The sequence below is a fragment of the Phaethon aethereus genome, assembly GCF_964289735.1.
Source record: "Phaethon aethereus genome assembly, chromosome: 6".
Taxonomy (NCBI): Eukaryota; Metazoa; Chordata; class Aves; order Phaethontiformes; family Phaethontidae; genus Phaethon; species Phaethon aethereus.
Genome location: NC_138580.1, coordinates 18,825,139 through 18,838,752, shown reverse-complemented (window position 1 = coordinate 18,838,752; position 13,614 = coordinate 18,825,139). Strand labels below are relative to the sequence as shown.

Here is a 13,614-nt window from a genome sequence, read left to right as displayed (position 1 = left end):
TGGGACTGGATTGAAAGTAAATTGATAAATATTTTAATTAAAATATGGCAGATCCTTCAACAGTTGAATAATTCATAATTGTGCACTGAAGAGCTGCCATCCAGGCAGATTTCCAATTAAAAACATATCTTTAATAAGTTTAACCTGATTTCTGTCTCTATTGCATTAAAATATTTTAACAGAAATATAGTAGTAAACATCTAAGACCTGGTGGAGAGAACAAAATGTCTTCACGCCACGACAGAGGGGGAGGGTTTATCAGTTCATCCACTTTGTCAGACTTTTCCAAAAATACATTCAAAAAAATACTTACTTGTCTGAAATTGTGACTTCTTTCCCTCCCTGCGCTCCCCATAATAAGTATGCAGACTCAAAACTGATCCAGTAACTGCCATTTAATGCATTTTAATAGTGATAAACATAACGGGATCTCAGATTTGAATGGTTATCTCTGGGGATTACCATAGCAAAAATAGTCATAAAGTAATGATTTTTTCGTCCTGTCCATCCTGTAGGTAACTAGTGTTGTTATGCCACTTGATTATCTGGAAGATGAGTATGATACAAGAGACTGTGCTGCATTAAAGGTTAGTTTCAAGGTTTTTAGTAACAGCATGCATATTTTTACATGCAAGTACTTGGAAAAAATACTTTTGCCAGCCATATACTGAATTTAGGTTGACTGCTGAGATGTTTTCTTTGCATAGGGAAGAAGTTGCTAGTGTTCCCCTGATGTACACCCATTATCAATTTTCTCTTATTCAAGCAGTTTTTTATGAACCAAGCGCTGTGCTAATGACAATATTTCATAAGACTTCTTTGGAACTGCAAAATATTTTAGTAACAATGCCATTCTCTATTGCATAATGCCATACTATGTATCTCTTGTATATTACACATAACACTTAAGGATGTAATGTGGAGTTTAAAACAAAAAAGCAAACAGAGCCCTACCAGTAACTTTTATAATCTAGGTAATTTTTTCTGAACTGCAAATTAAGAAAATGTTTGAAACCTAAAGTAGGGGAATGCAGTAGCCAGGGTAGAGAGTGTGTTTGTGTGTGTTGTGTGTATTTCCATGTTTAATTGTGAAATAGACTGTAAATGCTGTGTTTGGTTTCTAATTCAGGCTGTCAGGCTTCTGTTGAATTCCCAATTGTGTTCTTCATTGCTTAATTTAGTGTTGATGGCGTGAGTTGTATAATGGCCTTTTAACTTTTCTGAAGCATCACGTAACTTTTTATAAGATCATTCCAATACCATCCCTTCTTTGTTAAAAGAATTAATTAGATCCACCTCTGCTTTTAGGATTTATTGAAGGAAAGGATAGCTGCATCCACTTGCTTCTGTTCACAGCCATTTCCTCTCATTCTCTTCTCCTGGGTTCATGACCCCAGGCTGAGCAGCTGTCAGCTAAGCTACTAAAAATTTTAGACAAGAGGAGAGCAGTTTGAAGGGGACACTGTGATTATAGTAACTTCCCTTCCCTACCTCGTAGGTATAGACATGTTCTTTCACTAAATGATAAAAAAAATTATCCTTACTGGAGAGATCAGCAAGAGTCAATTCAGATTTTAAGTTTAATTGTAAGAAGTAATCTTAAACAAGATTATTTCTGTGCCAGTTCAGGTGTTTTTTTCTTTGCTCAAAAGAAATGCAAATCATTCCAGGGCAACAAGTTGCAACAGATAATTCAGTAATAAGCATCAATGAAAACCTGTGTGTTACAAAAAACCCAAAGAAACAACATTGCAAGAAGAATCTCTTGTATGTAGACTGACCTTAAGCTGTTCACCTAATTGCTTGACAAGCTTGGCTAGATGGAGAGTTATAGTTGAAGAGTTACAGTTGTATCTTCTCATTTTTTGCAAAATATGTTGTGGGACTAACACCACAGTAAAATATTCTGACTTTGCCAAAGTTTAATTTTATTACTACAGTTTCATTTCACATTTCAGAGGTCTGTGCCATACTAACTCAGTTCTCTGTTTCTTCTTTTATGCAGACCTCTCAGTTTTCACGGAGATCATTTTGGAGATTATATTTCCATGAAAGCAGAGACCTGGAATTTTACTTCAAGCCGTTTGATTGTGAAGCTAAACTTGAATGGGTCTGCCAGATCACAAAAGGTAAACTGCAGTTACATCCATTTATTCATATAAAAGAGTTTATTATTTATTACCACTGAGTTGTCATTATTGCCCAATAACAGAAATTTTGCCAACAATATTTTATCATTTCCTCTCTGAACTGTCAAGAGGACAGTACGTGAGATGTCTCACCTATGTCACATACAAACAGACATGCACTTAGAATATTCAAAGATGTATCAGAAAATGACCATGAGGAAGGTGCAGTATCACTGCTCCCATATTCTTTCTTGCCCCGTGAAGTGAGAAGCAGCTTTTTATTAGGTAACATGATACAAGCCACCAAGTTGCAGCATTTGTGAACTTTACTTAATCTTTCTTAGTGATATTTGTAACTAAATGACCACAGACATCTTGGGTGTACCGATTGCTTTAACCTTAGGTGAATTAGTCACCTTCTGGTAAAACTGGTGTACTAGCTCCTCATTGTAGTGAGACAGAAGAACGGGAATACAAAAGAATGGCATGGCATATCTGCACAAATCCAGGTTTTTCCATGCAGTATGAAAAGTGTTGTAATCCAGTAGGCTTTTCTGTTTTACGTGTTGATTAAAAGGTGTTTCAGGGGATGAAACTTTCTTCTTGTGGGGAGATAAGGGTAGATATACTACTTTGATGCTTGTATCCTGCTTGGGAGGAAGAAAACTGCAGATTTTTAAGACTGAGGTGTGCAAAACTCAATTAGTTTTACATCAGTTTGTGTTAAACTATTAAACCTGTGTATGATTTCCTTCTCCTTTTATTTTTTTCCATCATGTTTACTGACAAACATGAGTACAATACATCACTTACATTATTGGTGACCACAGTCTTGTTAGACAGTGAACTTGAAGTGGCTTTTCCCTTTTTTTCCTCTGGACAGGTAGCACTCCAAAGACACCTGAGTGGTATGTACCAGGTAAATGGACTTTTTGCATATTCTTCCGCTATGTGTATATAGTTGTTAATACTCTATATGTTTTATTAGTTTTGTTGTATTATTGTTGTAATACCTGTTTGATACCAGCAAAGGTCATGACTGACAGAACTTGGTTCTGAGAGAGCTCAGAATGCAAGAAGGAGTGTTGGCTTTTCCTAGTGTCAAACTGAAATTTCTTACTACATTCAAAAAAAGAAAGGATGAGTTTGTCAGAATTGAGTACTTATGCATGTGGTATTTCTTCTGCATAGATGAAATTGGAATTCATGGAGCCCCACTTGTTGTTGATGGAGCAGAGCTGTGGTTTGTACCGGATAAAAACTTGAGCTTCCAGGAAGCTATTTTCTACTGCCAAAAAAATGATAGTGATTTAGCCTCTGTGGAGTCTTACCCAAAACTCAGGACAATACTGTCTCAAATAGAAAAGGTAAGGGGGTGTAATCTGTTTAACAGATGGCAAGAAAACGTCCCTATAGTGATAAGCTGATTTTTCCAATATAAGAAAATGTTAATCCTTAATTTCTTTATTTTTCCTGTTGACCTTAGTAGTTTTTAATTGTACTTAAAAGGAAAACATGAGTTGAAAGATAATTATTTTAATGTCAGTCTTGTAAAAGAATTTTTAAATTTAAAAGTAGCTTAACAGCGGGGGGGGGGGGGGGGGGCGGGAATGTACCTCCAAATGGAGAGAAATTGTCACAACAGGACCCCACGTAAGCGTCCCATTGTCTGCAAATACTTCACTAACAATTGTGCCAGTTCTTAATTTTATGCGTGGGACAATACATCATTTTTCACCTGATGAGAGGATTTAACTAGAAATGCATGGTGGTCTGATAGCCTTTACTGACAGGTGTTTGTGGTGTTCATGGCATGAAAGTACATTATTCTAAGGAATCTTGCCGAAACATTTCAAGTTTCAACGTCTTTGTTACTGTGTTTCTTCAGCGCTACTGCTTGTGAGACAATACTTCGTGAAATTAGGAGCTTGCACTCTCTTCATGAAATTTCTCCTGATGAGAAGTTACCTGGAAGGAGAAATTACAAGGCAGGAGAAATTTGAGGATTTGACCGGCTACACCCCTAGCCTTTTTATGAACTGTCTGTTGTTAGGCTATCTGCTGGAAGAACAGAATGATTCTGAGGAAGGGAACGGAGGTCCTGTGGAACCACATCAGCTTTAGGCAGTTTGCAGCTATGTCTTGGTTGTCTGGTAGAGTTCCTGCTATGAATTTTATAGGAAGGTTGTATCTGGTGCACACTTAAGACAGCGCTGCAAGGTTTCCTGTAGCTTTAGCCAGCACAGTGGAAAACGTGGGCTTTCTTCCTAGTAGGTGCAGGGGTCCATCTACTTGACATATCAGTCTCGAGCTGTATCCTTTCTTACTGATGAAGAATAGTAATTCCTGCACATTTTAGAAGCATTTTAAGTCAAAATTAATTTTGTCATTGATTTATCTTTGGTAGAGTCTGGAGCCCTTTCTCAATAGGTTGTTACATACTGGGGTTTTTGTTCTTTATTTCCACAGTTATCAAACAGCGAACAGAAGTGGTGGCTGAAGTTTATTGATTATGGCTACAGCTATCATTCGCCGTATGTAGAATAATTATGGGATGCTTTATTGTAATCTTTTTTTTTAATGCGCTTTTTAGGAATATAGTTGCCTAGAACAGATTCCAAAGGAAATGCTTTATCCCCAAATTTGTAAAAGGTTGCTTCTTCTGTATCATCTCAAAGGAGTAAGATAAATAATTTGAACTAAGCTAGAAAAAAAATACAGCATTATTCAGTGACCACTGTTCTCTGCTTTTGTTCACATGTACCTGCACCTCTTCTTGCCATGCTAAACTTAGACCATAGAGTACCTACAACAGAGAAAGTAGAACTGTGTAGTGCTCAGACAAAGCAAATAGTGGTTAAGATAGTATGTGTGTATGATTAGAAAGTGGGTATATTTCAAAATATTGTTGAAATATTTTAATTAGTTGCCAAATTCTGAGTTCTATTCCCATTACAAGTATTATCGACATTAAAAAATAATTCATAATAACTTAAAAACTGAATTCGTAATCCATTTCTTGTGTGTCTCTTTTGGTGTTTCTAGATGTCAAGCTGTTGGTCTTTGACATCTTAGTCTTGTCATGTGAATCCTTGAAATCTGTGGTCCTCATAGCTAATGTATTCCATTGATCTTTAAAATGCTTTTATTGGATTTTTAAGCCCACTTCTATGTTCTGTTCATAACTGAAAAAACAAGTAAAAAAAGATTCTGGAGACAGACACCCCCCACTCCCCCACCCCCCACCCTGGTCTATTTGCTCTGAGAGTACCTGAGAAATACCTGAGAACAGGGAGTGGGAAGTTGGTTTAAGACATCAGTCTTCCAGTTAAGTAATGCCACAGTCTCGGAGGGCTTATAGTATGTATAGCCCCCCCGTAGAGCTGAGATGACTCACAGCGAACTTTGCATTGTGCTGTTCATGGCTGCAGCAAAGGATCATGTGCTTCTAACAAGGAAAATTGCTCACTTTCCAAAATACTATAGCAGTATACTGCTGTGAGAACAAAACGGGCCTATTGCCTATTCTCCTGGGCAATAGCCCCTGACTTGTCCTGACAATGTGCAGCAGTTGCAGCATGGTGGTAAATAAGCTCCTACCCTCGTTCTGCTCTCCTCAACAAAGTTAATTTGGGCATGGTACATAACTGAATGAACCTACCACCTATTTGTTTCTAGTCTAGTTTTTCCCCCTCTGTCCTTTCCAGAGTTGTAGGGCATCTAGAAACAGTTCCCAGCCCAAATTTTTATTTGCACTGGCTCTGTTGCTGTCAGAATTTCCACTTGAAGATCCCATTGGATTGGAGATTGACTCTGAAATGTTTATTTTCAGTTTACAGTTATTTTCACGCTTCCATGATCGATTCTTGAGAGACTGCTGGTATGTTTCTAGAAAGAACTGGTACAGAGGTAAGGCTGGTTTTATTTTTTTCACACCTCTCTGTCATTATTATATTGGAGAGGAAAAAAAAAAAGTAACCGCTGTTCTGCCCAAACTCTTTATGTTGAATGCAAATTGGTGTTGAATTAGGAGTGAATGGCTTCTTGATGATAATCTGATTGAATTTTGAATCCTTTATTTCTTCCTCATAGTAGAAGCCATGGTAATATTTCTTAATGACCGGAGGCAAACCTGAATTCAGGTGACAAATTTTTATGGTTGATTATTCTGTTATTATTTTTTGTGTGCTGCTAACCTTTTCTCATACCTATTAGCCAAAAGTTGCTCTTGACTAGGCAGCCAGTCCAGTTACTGTAGGAGTCATGTAAAGCAGTACAGGCCAGATGCTTTTTGTATGGATGTTAAAGGATTCCTTTTGGCTTTAATTACCTGTAGGTCACACACCCTCTATGCCAGAATATGAGATAGGTCCTCATATTCAAAATCTTATTTCATTATTTTTCTAAAGTTGTCTCTGCCTATATGAAGTGTTACTACTGGAAGTAAAGGATCAGACTCCGGATCTTTAGGAATATTATATTGCTGTCTGATATAAATCATACATGTTTGCCTCTTGCTCTGCTGTTACTTTTAATGCTTTAGATTGCATAGTACTTCACTGTGGTTGTGCTGAAAAGGACTTTGCTTCAGTTTGGTCTTCGTTTTGTCATGAAGTATGGATGGCAATTAGAGTGTGATAGGCATTGCCATAACTTTTTTAAAACTTTATTTCTGCAGACTACCCAGTTAACTGTAATGTGAAACTGCCCTTCATCTGTGAAAAAAATAATGCCTCCTTACTAGAGAAACATGATCCCAGTTACCGCCCAGTCAGAGGAGGTTGCCCGAAAAGTTGGCGTCAGTTCCGGAATAAGGTACAGAGATAATACAGATGAATCATCCTTACCTATTTTTCACAGTCCAGTAAGCCCGAGTGCCCCAATGAAAGAGGTGTGCAAGTAACCCCTGTGTTCAGGAATGGACTGGGAGGTGGCTTTTGAAAAGTATGTGTAGTGATTAAAATAATCTCCCCCACTTCTCTGTCTCTTATTCAGGATTGATGGTTTCTTAATTTCAGAGCAGTAATTTTCAGGTTTTTTTGCTTTCCCATCACTGCATGTTTAGGTCCAAGAACGTTGGTTGTATTGTCTAATCTTGGGCTCTGCTTTGAAGGAAGAGAAGGATTAGAAAGGGAGAGGGTGAGGTTTCTGTGGCAGAAGCGTCTTGATTCTCATGCTGAGTAATCATAGGCAGGCAGCAAGCTAGCAGACACTCTGCTTCCTAAGTTGCCTTAAGGACTTAACTTACATAAGAATTAGAAGCAGCTTTTAAGAATGAACCAACAGGTCAGAAGCCTTAATATAGTTCATTTCAGTACTATGTTTTAAGGCAGTCTTCTAAAGTCTTAGTGAGACTGATTCCTGTTATTTGCGCCACCACTATTCTGTACGTAAGAAGGAGAGTGCATCAAATCTGCACACTACATTGTGCCAAGGTTTGCAAATTTACTTCACGTCATTGCAGAATATAGCTTTTTAATTCCTATGTAGTTTCTCCCGAAGATAACACATTACAATACAGGTTCCTGGCCCAACCCTATGTGACTTTAGAGTTCACATGTGAATTCTCATTCTTGGAACAGCATGTGACCCTGACGTAGCCAATTAAAAATTACTGAATTCTAATCCTCGGTGGATGAGGAGTTAGTCAGGGGGACCATTTTATATTTAGCTGTTCTGTTGAATCTAATAAGAAATGCATGCAGCTAGTAACAGTTCCCTTGCTTTCTGAGAAAAATAATTGTATGTTATTGCAGGAATTGAGAAGTGAGATTTTAGGATTGGTTTAAGAACCTTTTCTTACAAGTTATTTCTTAGGAAGCGATGGTATGATGAAAATTGGTTTCATTATGTTTATTTTGCAGTGTTTTCTAAAGATGAAACCCGAATATTTAACATTTAATGCAGCTAATGAAAAGTGTGTAACTTTTGGAGGCTCTCTTCCATCTATCTCAAATCAAGCTGAGCAAGGTATGATGGTGAACTGGGGGAACTTTTAATATGCGGCTTCTCTTCCAAATTGAGTATAGCTCTACTTAAGAACTTGAGCATAAAATCACTTGGTTATCTACAGGCATACTGGGAGCATTCTAAAAATCCAAGACCAGTTAAAAATGCGTTGTCTGTTGTTATTTGCATCACTGGAAACATAACATGGAAATGCAGTCAGCAAACATTTGAGCCAGTTCGAAGAGCAGCTTCTCTCTATGAACTTAACCTGTTATAAAAATAAAAAATTGTGAAACCTTGCATTAAGGGTTGAGGATAGAAGGGTCACCACTGAATGAAGTATTCCCATGTTTTGCTTTGCAAGTTAAAACATAACTGAGACTGTAGACTTTGCACTGTGAAAACCACCTTAGGAGCTGCTTCCAGGACAAGCTCAGCTGTCTGTGTGGGAACGAGATGGCAAACACAATGCGCTCTTGGAGCACGTAGGACCCTCTGTGTCTGAGTGTGCTGAGCAGCTTAACGTGGCAGTGTGTCTAAGCAAGGAAAAAATATGTTCACATTGGCTGAAAGTAATGTTCAGCAATAAACTGCTGAATGAGACAGCTGTATGTGCATCTGTATTCTTGTGGATAGGTAACAGTTTTCTGCAGGTATATCTGAAGTATCTCAGTTGAATTCTGCAGTCTGCACATTGCATGTTTTCTTAAAAGCAAATAACCTCTTGCCAAGTGGAATATGGAAGGTGGACTAGGGAGGCCACTAGTGTACCTGCAGGCAGCAGCTGAATGGTAATTGGGAGGAATAGGGTTGAAACCATACAGGAATATACATGTCTGAGACCTGTGTGGTTTTGGATGCTTTTAAGATTGCAAAAGCATAGCCATTCTGAAATGTTACATAGCACAATCTTCTGTCTGGTTTGGTGCAATATGGAAGTGGGTTTTTTTTATTGTTTCTTGTTTGTTTATCGTTCCCCCTCTGTAGTGGAGGCCACCTCTATGGAAAGAAGGCACAGACCTCTTAAAGAAGCATGCTTCTTTCTGTAAGCTGCTTCTGCTCTTCCCAGTGCTATTAGGAGGCTGGCTAGCTCTGACTTGTAAATCTTCAATGGCTTTGTCTAGCTCAGAAAATAGGCTGAGGCTAGTCTGGCATGTGGTCAGTAGTTAGTGTCAGTAGTGGCTAATTACATAACTTCAATTTGTCTTCCTAATCTAGACAATCTCAGAGGATGCCTTTGGTACCTGGGGGGTTACCAAAGCCCATTGTTTCATGCCAGAAAGCTCACTAAGAGGGGTCTGATTTAAGGTTTTCCTGGCTGAATTTTTTTCCCAACTAAACCTGACTTCCTTTGTCTTGTGCTGCTTTCTCTCATGGTGGGGTGGGTAAACTCTGCCAGAATCCAAGAAATGGTTCTAATTTATGGCATATGTCAGTAGGAGAGCAAGATGGGAGATAAGACTTCCTCCATCAATTCAGGGATGGCAGGAGGGAGCTCTTCTATTATCTCTGCAGGGAGACAACAGATCTTGCAGACCTGTGGAAAAGCAGCTTCTGAAATTCGGATTCAAGTGCAAGAATACACCAAGTAGTGGGCAGAGAAACAGGTTAAATCCACTACCTGCTCCTCAGATGAGAATTTGGAGGACAAATACCAATAGTCTGCTCCTTTCAGAAAAAATGAACATGAAAGGTGTTATCTTATGGAAGGAAGGGTTGATAAGCACTTGGCAATCATAAAGGGCTGGAAAAATTAAGTTAATACAAACGAGGGTTGCAATATCTTACTTATGTGAAGTGGTTTTTTTTCAGATGTACCGTTGTTGTCTGATCCACAATATGCACGTTTACTGTTCTCCCAACAGATTATATAACATCCTTGCTTCCTGGTATGCCAAAAGATATTTGGATTGGTTTGCAGTTTCTGTTCAGCACAAGGGAAAACAAATGGATAGATGAGAGTAGACTGTTGTATAGTAACTTTCATCCACTCCTGACAGGAAGATTAAGGAAAATTCCACTGGATGTAAGTTCTAACTTTTGACTCCTCTTGACTATTGAGTAATGAAATCTGGAATATTGACGGGGGGGGCAAAAATATGTAACAGACCACATCCACCAGTTAGTGGTTTTAATTGGCAAACAAGGTGACTGACAGTAATGGAGTTCTGTTTACCTTTATTTGGATGACAGTTTCTGAAATGAGATATGAAACACTAAAGGGTGAATGAAGAAAGCTGAAACAACTATTTACTGACTCTTCTGGAACTTTTATTTGTCATTTAAAGACTATATGAAAACAGTCATCAAAAAGATGTCGTCAATAATTCTTGGTTCACTTACACTTAGAATGCATCTGTAAACCATTATAGTTGGTATTTTGCTTGCTGCTCTATCCAAGGTGAATCATAATAAATGTAATCAAATCACACCCACAAACAAGATTTATTTTAAGTGTTAAGTCATTTCATTTAATATTCTACCCTGTGTTTCACTTGTGAATTCTTTTTGAGTCCAGGCACCTGGTAGTGTTTGTAAAACAGGTAAGCTGTATTGCACAACTCCTTTGAAACTTCTTAAACAAGTTCAGACAGCTTGGGTTCTCTTAGCCTCATCTTACTTCACTTTCTCTACACAAGTATGTTTATGCCTTGTTTGAGTCTGATAAGCATATTTCTGGGTTTCAGCTTTTTGATGAAGAATTTAACAATCAGTGCGGTGTAATCCTCAATGATCCCAAATCACAGTATGTTGGAACATGGAATTTCACTGCTTGTGCTGACAGGCATTTCTTGGGTATATGCCAGCGGCCTATAGGTAAGTCTGAAAGAGTCAAAATAAATTACAGACAGAGATTGCAGTTAAGATGCGTGTGCCAGGAGACCTTTTAATGCATGTAAATTATTGCACTTGAAGAGCAAGATTCTTGTAGAGACTGAGCAGGTAAATTTTGGAAAAGTAGAATGTGGAGGGTGATCCGGGACCTATGTTATCAGCCATTCAGAATTTTCCCTTTCATTTTTCATAGCCCAGTTGAGAGGGGATCTGTTTTCCTGAGAGACTCTGTGTATTTTCAGTGGAACCATACTTCAGCAGACAGGTCTTAAATGTTCTTTGGGTATAGAGGTCATGTACATCAAGGGGTGGAACAAGTGATTCCTTTTTTCCTCTTCAGAACTGTGGAAGTGAGAAACCCTGGGAAGGAATCTCACAATATTTCCATCCTCCTTAAACATATCTTGTGGGTTTTAGTGCTATCAGAATATGAGGTATCATATGCTCTTAACGTTGAAATCTCCCCAGAGCAAACGTTAAGAGCGTACATGGGCATACATGAGTGATAATTTGGAGTCATACAGCTTTCCCTAGCTTTTTACAGATCTGTTGGTGTGAGTGGGTTTTCTTAATCCAAACTAAAAATAATACTCAGGTGGGTTGGTCGACACCAATTTCTGGCATCAGATCAAAAGCATATAGCTATTATACACATTTAATTACTGCCATGGGCTAATGTTCAGCATACCCACTTCTGAATGTGTTCCGTTGTGTAAATAATCATTTTAAGTAACTGCCATGCTATCTTAAAAAAACAAGAACAGGTGTGCAAAACATCCAAGAATATGCCCACCTTCTTCGTTCTCAAATAGGCAGAGAGATTTCCCTGCCCCCTTGGCCTCCACCCTATTTAACACAAAAAATCATCTTTATTTCAGTGCCAAATACTGCAGAAATTCCAAGTGTCCAGATTAGAAGTCTGGATGGAAAAGATGTAGTCATAAAATTGGAAAAGGGGATTTTTATTAATAGGAGGTTGACAATATATCTGTGTAGATCGATACAATTAGTCTGGGCTGACTAAAATACTAAGCACTTCTTCCAAGCCACAGCTGTAGAAGGTGTAATGAGAAAGGTTTTTGGACTGCCTGAGAATGTGTCCTGGTATGGTATTGTCTTATATTATCCTTGTATTAGGGATCTAACGATAATTCAGATTGGAAGGGTCCTCAGCAAGTTGCAGGGACAGCTGTGAGAGAGTCCAGGTTACCTAGGGCTTTATCCTAGGGAAAAAGATGATTCAGGTTCCTTGGAAATCTTGGCATGATTGTGATTTGTAGAACTTCTTGAGACCTTAATCAACAGTAATTACTTCTTTCAGAAATGGACACTTTCCTTGCTACTTGTTTCCAGTTTGGTACCCCTTGCTGTGTGATGGCACCCTTGGTTCCATGGTTCTTTTTTGTAGATGTTTAGTAAGTGAAGGCATTTGGCAGCAGGCACAAACCACTTCAAACAATCTGTTTCAGTCTTGATACTTTTCTAATCTATTGAAAGCTGTAAATTGCATATCAGTATCAGATTAATACTATGTTTGTCACCTTGTATTTTGGAAAATGGCCCTGTCAGCCTAACAATCAGCCATTTATATCCTGTTATTTATAGAGTGATTGGTATTTTATTTTTTTTTTCCCTCTCTCTGTAAGCCTTTTTCTGCTTGAGGTATTTTAAATGCCAGGTTTTTTTCTCCCTTTTGGAGAGCCAGTTTATTTTTGGTTGTGTATAAAATTTTGGGGGTTACCAGGTGCTTTAACCTAGCACCCATGGGAATGTTTGCATCTTTTATTAACTGCAGTTGCTATGCATTGCTGAGCTGCATGCCTCAGTATGATGCCGATAACTGTGATAACACTCAATGCTTAGAGCACAAATAGTGAATTATACCCCTCCCTATGCAACGTGGATTTTCTGCAATTAGTTAAGCACATGTGGAGGCAAAATCAATTCCCGCTGTACCCATGGATGGCAGTAAGGAATTCTGGGATGGTGCTGTACACTATGAGATCTGCATAGACAAGTTTTGTGGCCCATAAGCATAAATCCACAGGCTCCACGGAGATAAATGAGTCAAGTTGCTATATGGCAGCAGAGAGCAGTCGCTCTCCCCTTCATGTATTTAATTAAAGTCATAGAATATGCTTCTAATTCAATAAATAGAATTCTTAACATTATTTATCAGTTAGTTAAAAATAGAAAATATAAAAAGATGTGAATCTGAGTTGAGAGAAAGGTACATAAAAATAGATTGGCTGAAAATAATCCTTATTATTTTTTCTCTTATATAATTTCTATTTAATGTGTCAAAGGTATTTGCTTCCAACTATAATTATTAGCATAATCTACTGTCTAAGAATTTATGCCCAGTGATAGGATGAGTGTCAATGGGCACAAACTGCAGCACAGGAAGTTCCACCTCAGCATGAGGTAAAACTTCTTTATTGTGAGGGTGATGGAGCACTGGAACGAGCTTCCCAGAGAGGTTGTGGAGTCTCCTTCTCTGGAGACCTTCAAAACCCAACTGGACGCGTTCCTGTGCAACCTGCCCTGGGTGATCCTACCTTGGCAGGGGGGTTGGACCAGATGATCTTCAGAGGTCCCTTCCAACCCCTACCATTCTGTGATTCTGTGATTTTTTTTTTTTTTTTTTTTTCCCCAGTGGGAATTGAAACAGGTTTTTATGTTTGTTACAGAGAAATTGGGA

General features: G+C 38.3%; 1 protein-coding gene across 1 annotated transcript in view; it reads left to right on the top strand.

Moving 5' to 3' along the window:
• LY75 (lymphocyte antigen 75) overlaps positions 1 to 13,614 on the top strand; it is a gene marked incomplete at its 3' end in the record, with an annotated part of 45,909 nt that overhangs the window by 21,201 nt on the left and 11,094 nt on the right. Inside the window, exons 15-24 of the mRNA XM_082001597.1 lie at positions 516 to 587; positions 2,006 to 2,129; positions 3,013 to 3,048; positions 3,321 to 3,496; positions 4,599 to 4,663; positions 5,962 to 6,038; positions 6,808 to 6,944; positions 7,994 to 8,099; positions 9,944 to 10,104; positions 10,766 to 10,895. Of these exons, the coding sequence (XP_081857723.1) occupies positions 516 to 587; positions 2,006 to 2,129; positions 3,013 to 3,048; positions 3,321 to 3,496; positions 4,599 to 4,663; positions 5,962 to 6,038; positions 6,808 to 6,944; positions 7,994 to 8,099; positions 9,944 to 10,104; positions 10,766 to 10,895 (1,084 nt within the window). The remainder of the gene's footprint in view (positions 1 to 515; positions 588 to 2,005; positions 2,130 to 3,012; positions 3,049 to 3,320; positions 3,497 to 4,598; positions 4,664 to 5,961; positions 6,039 to 6,807; positions 6,945 to 7,993; positions 8,100 to 9,943; positions 10,105 to 10,765; positions 10,896 to 13,614) is intronic.